This window comes from Arvicola amphibius, chromosome 13, assembly GCF_903992535.2.
Source record: "Arvicola amphibius chromosome 13, mArvAmp1.2, whole genome shotgun sequence".
Taxonomy (NCBI): domain Eukaryota; kingdom Metazoa; phylum Chordata; class Mammalia; order Rodentia; family Cricetidae; genus Arvicola; species Arvicola amphibius.
This window is the reverse complement of record NC_052059.1, coordinates 69908469-69917360: the sequence shown is the minus strand read 5'-3', so window position 1 is coordinate 69917360 and position 8892 is coordinate 69908469. Positions and strand designations below refer to the sequence as shown.

Sequence of the window (8892 nt, the reverse complement as noted above, 5' to 3'; positions counted from 1 at the left end):
GAGCCCAGAGCCATTGTCCTTTGCTTCTCAGTCAGCCCCCGCTGTTGGCCACATTTAGAGAGACGGGTTTGGTCGCATGTTCCATCAGTCCCATTCCAACTGGAGTTGGTGATCTCCCATTAGTTCTGTCCCACCGTCTCCATGAGTGAACGCACCCCTCTGATTCATATTGGGTTGTAACTCCAGGGTCCCTTGAATTCTTTGAAGATGAGTGTTTTCCTGTGGATGTAAGAAGAGAACCTGCCCCCAACCTATATGTTTTTCTTACCATTGGTATGATTATTATTCTTGTGAATAAATTGTTATTTATCTTTTCCAGGGGGCTTCTCCTCTTCAAACCAAACCTTTATTAATTCTGATCCACAATTTTTCCTCTCCTGTGGAGACAAGAGCAAAACCCCTTTCCCAATGCAGCACATCTTCTGGCTTCCATTGTGAGGTCAGCACATCCTTGAAATAAACTGACTGATTTAATTCAGCAGACTTTTCCATTATCCAATGTCTTTCTGTAAGCCGTTGTCCCCTTCTCATTAGAGTTGAGAAAATTCAAGGTTATAAAAGCATTATGTAACCTATTTCTGGGCGTATTTTCTACACCTTTCTGTTTGTTTAACATATCCTTTATACTTTGATTTGATCTTTCTATGACTGCTTGACCTGTAGGATTGTATGGTATACCTGTAACATGCTTAATATTGTAATAAGCAAAAAACCGTTTCATTTTCCTAGAGACATAAGCTGGACCATTATCCATCTTTATTTGTATAGGTATACCCATGATGGCCATAACTTCTAATAAATGAGTGATTACTGAATCAGCTTTTTCTGAGCTAAAGCAGTTGCCCATTCAAAACCTAAATAAGTGTCATGGTGTGGTGTACATATTTTAGTTTGCCAAATTCTGCAAATTGGAACACATCCATCTGCCAGATTTATTCCTTTGAGTACCCTTTGGATTAGTCCCTGCAGGCAGTGGTGTTTGGTTATAGAAAGAGCAAGTAGGGCATTTCTTTACACTCTCCTTAGCTTGCTTCCATGTAATAGAAAACTCTTTCTTCAAGCCTTTGCTATTGACGTAATGTTTTTTATGAAATTCTTTGGGCTTCTGCTGTTCTTCATCCAACAAACTAAAGAAAGAATAACAGTGTTAAAATGGGCAATGGATACAGATTACCAAGAATAAATTGGGTGACATCTCTGCAACGGAAGTAAGAAGAATTATATCTGTAGTGCAGAAGATCTTTAGAGCATCACTTAGTGTTACCATATTCCGTAATTAAAGTCAATGGAATACTACAACAATCTAATCCAAGCAGGATGACAAAGAACCCAAACCCTTCAGGAATAAAGGATTGTCTCACCACTTCACACAAAAACAAAACCACAAGACCTCCCAAGGTGCTTGCTGAAGGTGGAAGAAATACAAAACGGGTGATGTAGGTATGTAGTTGCAAATACCATCCAAATCTCATGACTCGTTTTAGAAATGAGAATTATAATTTCCATGTTTCTGTCTGTCATATTCTGTCTGTCATATTCTGTTAAGAATGTGTGCTGATATGTATTATTTCTTCCCTCAATTTCTTTATAATATAATGTAACATCAGTTGGGAGAATATCAATAAATATAATTATTAAATTATAATTTAATAAAATTAAATATAATTTAAAGATGCTAAAATGTCCTTCAAAAGACATTGCCACCTATTTTAAAATATGTAATGCATTTACAGTGGTTCATAGGGAAGTTATATCATTTTGATGTAATTATGGCCTAAATAAACACAGAACATGTTTGTGAATTTATACAGGATAGATATATAATATTAGACAAAATTATAATATGCTTATTGTTTTCACTTGGAAATTAAGTATGAAATAGGAGATATGATTGTATACAAAGATGACAAGGAGTGGATTTATGATGGCTAGTCTTGATTGTCAACTTGAATACATGTAGAGTTAAATAAAACCTCAAGTATATAAAGTAACTGGTACACCTGTGAGGTATTTTTCCTATTTAAATCATTTGCGGTGGGAAGCTCAACCCTAAACCTGAATCCCTGAAGTGGGAAGATCCACCTTCAATCTGTTCCACATCTTCTGGTGTCAGCCATATAAACAACACAGAAAGGAGGAGTTACTTGCTGCTCACCTTACTCTCCTGGAAAGTCCATTCCTTCACTGGAATTAAAACCTGCTTCTTCTGTATTGTAGTGTATTCAAGACCAGCTGAGACATCCAGCATCATGAAATCAACAATTAGATTCCTAGACTTCCTATTGTTAGATGGTCATTGTTGAAATAAACATATCATAACCTGTCAACTACTATAATAAATTCCATGTATATTCTTTTTATCTGTTTGTTTCTCTAGAGAGCCCAGATGAATACATGGCCCTAATTTCAGAAGTGTATAAAACATACATTTAAGTGTCACTGTGAATTTTTTAGAAAATGGGCTTTTAGAATTATGAACCATCAGAAAAATTGAGGTAAAATTCTCACTGTTCATAATTCTCATTTTATTTAATGCTTAATTTTACTCAGCAACTGGTTTTATGCAATTACTTTGCATTTAGAGCAAAAGGTCATTTCTACAAATTAACCATTTATATCACAAACAAAGGTAATCTACATAATTCTAAAATCCCCTGGAGGCTTTTCATTTTAAGTCAACATGAGGCTCTTTCATAGAGAGCCTTAGTTTTTCCCAGGATTTACATGGCAGTTTCTCAATTTCCTCAAGGCTGATTTAACATCTTCATTCCTCAGAGAATATATGACAGGATTCAGTAAAGGAGTGCAAATGATATATAGGACAGAAAGGAACTTATCCACAGACAGTCTGCTAAAAGGCCATATGTAGAAATAAATACAAGGCCCAAAGAACAGAATCACTACTGTGATGTGGGCAGTCAGTGTAGAAAGTGCTTTGGACGACCCACTAGAGGCCTGGTGCCGGACTGTGACAAAAATGACGATGTAGGAGATGATTAAAGCCAGGAAACAGCTCAGGGATATCAGGCCACTGTTAGCCAAGGTCAAGATTTCCATTCTGTAGGTATCCATGCAAGCAAGTTTTATCACCAGGGGAAGATCACAAAAAAAGCTATCTACCTTATTGGGACCACAGAATGGCAGGTTCACTGTAAATGCCAAGTGGCTAACAGAATGAAGTATACCTACTGACCAGGAAATAGACACAAAAATTGTACACACCCTCCGATTCATAATTAGATTGTAGTGCAGTGGCTTACATATTGCTACAAACCTGTCATATCCCATAGCTACGAGCAACATCATTTCACTCCCAACAGAGCTATGAAGAAGAAAAATCTGTGCCATGCAGCCTTCAAAGGAAATAGTTTTGTGCTCAACAAAAAAGTCGACAAGCATCTTGGGAGTGGCAAAGTTAGATTGGCAGATGTCAATGAATGAAAGGTTACCTAGTAAGAAGTACATAGGAGAGTTCAAATGTGAGTCAGATAAAATTATGACAATAATCATGACATTGCCCAATACTGATGTCACATAGATGACAGAAAAGATGGTAAAAAGTAAAAGTTGAAGGCCCCAAGATTTAGAAAGGCCCAGAAGCACAAACTCAGATACCGTAGATTCATTACTCTGAGCCATGTATCCAATGTAAGGTCACCTAAATGAGAAATCAAGAAAATATTCACATCATTGCCATTGCAACATATCAAATCCATAATGAAAATTATGGTGACCATTCAAATGTGTCAATGTAATTTAATTATACATATATGGAAATAAAGTATAATGTGAGAAATAAATATAATTAGGAAAGATACAATTTATCAAATTTTTGGTTTATTTTTTTATATTTAAAAATTTCCATCTCCTCCCCTCTTCCTCCCCCTTCCCTCCCCTTCCCTCCACCCATAAGCCCCCTCCCTCCCTCTTCAGGCCAAGGAGCCATCGGGTTCCCTACTCTATGTTAAGACCAAGGTCCTCCCAACTTCCCCCACATCCAGGAAGGTGATCAACCAAGCTGAGAAGGCTCCCACAGAGCCTGTCCATCAATTTTATCTTAAGGTTCTGCTTTATTTTTGGTGAGCCTATTTGTAAGTATAATAATTAATCCAAAAGACTTTAAGAAGTTTGGGAACAATAATTACAAATAAATAAATACTGTAGTATGCATTAGAGACTGAAGGGATTTGAAAGCAGAAACCAAAACTTCTAACCTTTACTTCTAAAATCAAGGAAATAGTAACATCACCAAAATGTGAAAAACTAATGTAACTTCATTTTGGTGTGTAAAATAAATGGCATTTATTTTGTGATGAGGAAATACAAAGAATTGAGAGGTAAGATGGTGAAGGACTGAATAAGAAGAGCAGAAGGAAGAAGGAGAAAATACTGTGGTGTGCTCACACAGGTTAATCACTTAGCATCAAATTTTGCTAAACTAAACCAATACAGAGCACTTAGTCGTGCAACCATATTTAAACAAAACTGAAAACAACTCAAAAGATTGCATATATATACACTTTTTCAAATGTACAAAAGTGCATTTGTGTGTATTTCTCTCTCTCTCTCTCTCTCTCTGTCTCTCTGTCTCTGTCTCTGTCTCTGTCTCTCTCTCTCTCTCTCTCTGTGTGTGTGTGTGTGTGTGTGTGTGTGTGTGTGTGTGTGTGGTGAATCACAATAATCAGAAAGAGGCTGCCAACTTGAAAGTGTTGGGGGGCATGGGATGGATTTAATAAAAGTTGATGGGAGTGGCTGGAGAGAGAAGAGGGGGAGAATGATGAAATCCTATTTGATTGAAAACATTTTGTTAAAAAGTCTCACTTATTTTAAGAACCCTAATTATTGGTATCTACTAGTGGATAGCTTTTTGTCTTCATATTTAAAAATATAGGAAATAAGAAGAAAATGCTGTCCCAGTCTCCTAAAGCTTCGAATTTTAAGGATTCCTCATTTTCCCGAATAACTAAGATAGTTTCCCACTACTAAAGATTAGAAAAGTCAGTCACTTACAAACTATGGGATTGAACAAAGAACAGAATGCTCTTCAAAATATTTTCATTTCTAGAATTTCTAAATACAAAAAGAATTGTATTGTGTCAAAATGTATTATGTCCTTCTACACAGAAAACTTGTAAACTTCTTTAACAAATCTTCTACTGCTGCTGTCCTCAGAAAGTATTTTCAGATTTCTAAATATCTCATAGGAAAAACCATTTCTGGTGAAAGACCAAATTAGTTACATAAAATCTTTATTATTTCAACATTACTTAAAAACTGTGTCAATCAATCTCTAAAATATTTGGTATGTGCAGTTGTTTTTGTCTTTATTTTAACTCATAATATTTGACTTACTGTTTAAGATTTGAAGCAAAACTTGCTTTATTTGTAACTTTATTCATAACTCTGCTCTTCATTAAAGGCAAATTTTAATAGTCAATAAATGTTTGTTTATTTAATGGTCAAATACTTTCTAAATAGAAAGCATAAAGAAGGTTCTGCATGAGCAGATAATGTTTATAACAGAGTGCCCTGTGTTTCTCAGATTCCAACCCAAGTTCTTCAATGATTACCCAAAACCAGCACAGGTGGAATCAAGACAAAAACGTGGAGAAAGAGAACTTCACTCTGCTGGATGGATTTCTAACCAGACTGAGACAACAACTTTTTTTGTCACCTCTCAGTTGAGTATTTTTTTCCATTTAGAAAATTTATAATACCTGTAAACAATATGACCATAATCCATTGTTAGTACTTACAGTTTTAATAATTTCTTTTATTTGTCTTTACATTCATAAAATTTAGTATTTCTTAGTTTGTATGTATCATCTCATCTTCTCCAATGAGTCTTCATATTGAAAGTATCTGTAATACAGTTTTAATATGGTTCTGCTCTGCTTTCTATCAACCACACAACTACAACAGCCTTAGGCAGCATAGTACAAAGATTTATATGTTCCTCCCAGAAAGTTCCTGTCATTGGGGAAGAAATATGCCTCTAGAGAGATGTTGTAATCCTTAAGCAAGAGCAATTTTGTTTCCTGAAATAATTTATATGAGAATAAGGTTGTGATTTTTCTGGTTATTGTAATCAGGTAATAGATACATATGAAATTCAGAGATTGGTTGGTATTAGCAGACTCAGGAGAAGAAATAATTTTGCAGCCTCTAACTTTCTGCCAATAAGTGACCAGAATTGCTTAGGGTAGTGTCTGCCAATACAAAGAGGCTCACTATTTAAAAACAGGTAAATTTATTGTCTAATTCTATCATCTGTATTAGAAATCTAAAACTATCCTCTCTTAAAAATGGTTCTTCAAGAATTTTAAGCTTTCTAAATTTTCTTCATATATCAATAGTCTTTTCATTGTGTTTTATATAAACTTTACACATCTCAAATATTATGATGTAAATTTCATTTTTAAGTATCAAAATAAGTTGCAAATAAGTTCCCCAATCACTGTGTCTATTATATCTTTTTATGAGTACTCACATACACATACACTCAGGAAAAAATATTAAAATGCATAAGAATTGACCAACAATAAGACATGCTGTATACGTAGGTGAATATAATCTTGGTTGTATTTCATGCTATCTTGTTCCTAAAGATTCAGCTAATTTTCTAAGACTTTTTCTGCAAAAATTTCACCAACATGCTTAATAACAAATCATTTTTAAACTTACTTTTACTTTTATTTTGTCAAAATACTTCATTCTAATTTAAAACAATCATGTTTTAATCAAAACTCAACCAACTGTAAAAGAGTGACATTGGGAAAATACAGATCTAAGACTAGAGAAACACAGTAATTTACAGTGCTAAAAATTCAATGTCTGAAATGATCACTGAAGCAAAGGTACAATAAAAAGGAGTATTCAGAGTAAATGATATAATTACATTTGAATTTTTCCAAACAAGATAGATATACTTATGAAAAAACTGTAATATATTTTCAGGATTGGTGCAAGTTCTAAACAGTATAAAGTACAATTCAACAATGGCAGCACACAATGATAAACTTAATATTTATTATTATAAAAATTTATTCCCATTTATTTTTCTCTTGAATATATGACTTTGAATGTGAACTATACAAATAGAAATAATTTGCTTTCAAAATAACATATTTATAAAGCTCTAATAAACAAATAATGAAATATAGATATATTCACAATAGACATGAGTGATAAAATACAAAGGATCTTAAAGAGTGATTCATAAACATACATGTAGTAAGAAATTAAAACTTAAATTGCTGTCATGTTAAAGAGCACTAAAAGTCATAGGAAATTGTGTATTTTAAACAATAAATAGTTGAGTTTCAATAAATGTTTAAACGTTTTTAAGATGAAAATATAATGCATTTTCTTAAAATATAGTAGAATTATATTTTAGAAACTGTATCAGTTAAACTGTGATTCTTTATCTTGGCTGTTAACTCTACTGCAGCTGGGATCAGCGAAATGCAAGCAGCTGAACACACCTATTAGGGATTATCTTAATGGATAATTTGACGTGGGACAACTGATACTAAATTTGACACATTATGGTGGCAGTTCACACAAACAAACACAAACGGAAAAAAAGGTTTTTCTTGTTGCTATGGTTGTCTTCATTCTTGTTGGCAAATTAATATATTCTATATCTAGGATGTTCCTTCCCTGATATTACAACCTAATTTTTTGAAATTCCAACATAAATTGTTAAAACCAGCAGCTCTCAAGAACTCCTACAGGAGGCTAGCCAGTTTAGAACTGCTGAGGCATCCAGCCCTGGAGGCTGAAAACTGATCTTCCATTCAGAAGAAAACCATTGTTGGTCTAGCCAATGGTAACCACACGCTGGGGAAAAAGTCAAACTTTACAGAGATTATTAGGAACTCATTCTCAGTTGACGCAGTTTCCAGAAGACAGCAAGTAAGATTGTGGCTCTCTAATTAAAGCAGGGGCTTATATAGTTACGTGATTAATGGAGTTTTGCCTGAAGTCTGACTTAAAGTGCATCCAGTAAGTCCTCAGACACATTTCTAGGATATTTTCCCAGGTCCAGGATGTATAATTGCTATAGAACACTTAGAAGTTAGAAATTTTCTCACCTTGGTTGCCTGACCTGTGAAGTAATAGGTATTGGTTGGAAAAGCTAAAGCGAAGCCATTGGCATTTATTTCCTTTACCAAGCAAAATAGTGAGGTCAAAAATATCATTTCATTCCCTAGAGGAATTGCAAAAATTAGGACCACCAAAAAATACTTGAAAAATGCAGGGGGCTGTGGGTTCTTTCTTCTGATCTGTAACCTGCTTTTCCTGATTTATTTGCATCAGTATAAAATGTACTGTCTCCAGTTACTGGAGCATCACATACAATTCAGGGAAGAATCCAAGAAGTCCTCTTTATAAGGTTAAATCTATTGTTTTTGGGATAATTGCTATTAATTTCTCCAAAAAAAATAGCACATGTTCTTTGCCATGGTTCATTGTCTTCCCATAACTTTTTTTTATTTCATCAGTAGTGAAAGGCACTATAATTTCTGCTGGTTCTATACCTGCTAGTTGACAAAGTCTCAGTTTACCTTTTATAATTAATTCAGAAACTTTTTCCCACATAAGTTTTTAACTTTTTACTTGGTTTATGTGGTATAAAGATCCATTATAAAATATTATCTTCCCTCTGCATTAAAATTTCCATAGGAGAAATTCTGAAAGACAATATTACTAGAATACATCTAAGATTTGGATTCACCCTATCCAGATGTGCCTCCTGTAATTTTTCCTTAACCATTGTCAGTTCTTTTTCTGCTTCAGCTTTTAGTTCTCTTGGACTATTCTTTATTACCATCTAAGCTTTTTTTTTTTTTTTTTTTTTTTTTGGTTTTTCGAGACAGGGTTTCTCTG

General features: G+C 34.1%; 1 protein-coding gene across 1 annotated transcript; it reads right to left on the bottom strand.

Moving 5' to 3' along the window:
* Positions 1 to 2703: 2703 nt before the first annotated feature.
* LOC119800274 (olfactory receptor 4K1-like) lies at positions 2704 to 3639 on the bottom strand. Its single transcript, XM_038310416.1, has one exon. It carries the CDS (start codon positions 3637 to 3639, stop codon positions 2704 to 2706), a length of 936 nt encoding a protein of 311 aa, XP_038166344.1.
* Positions 3640 to 8892: the final 5253 nt, after the last annotated feature.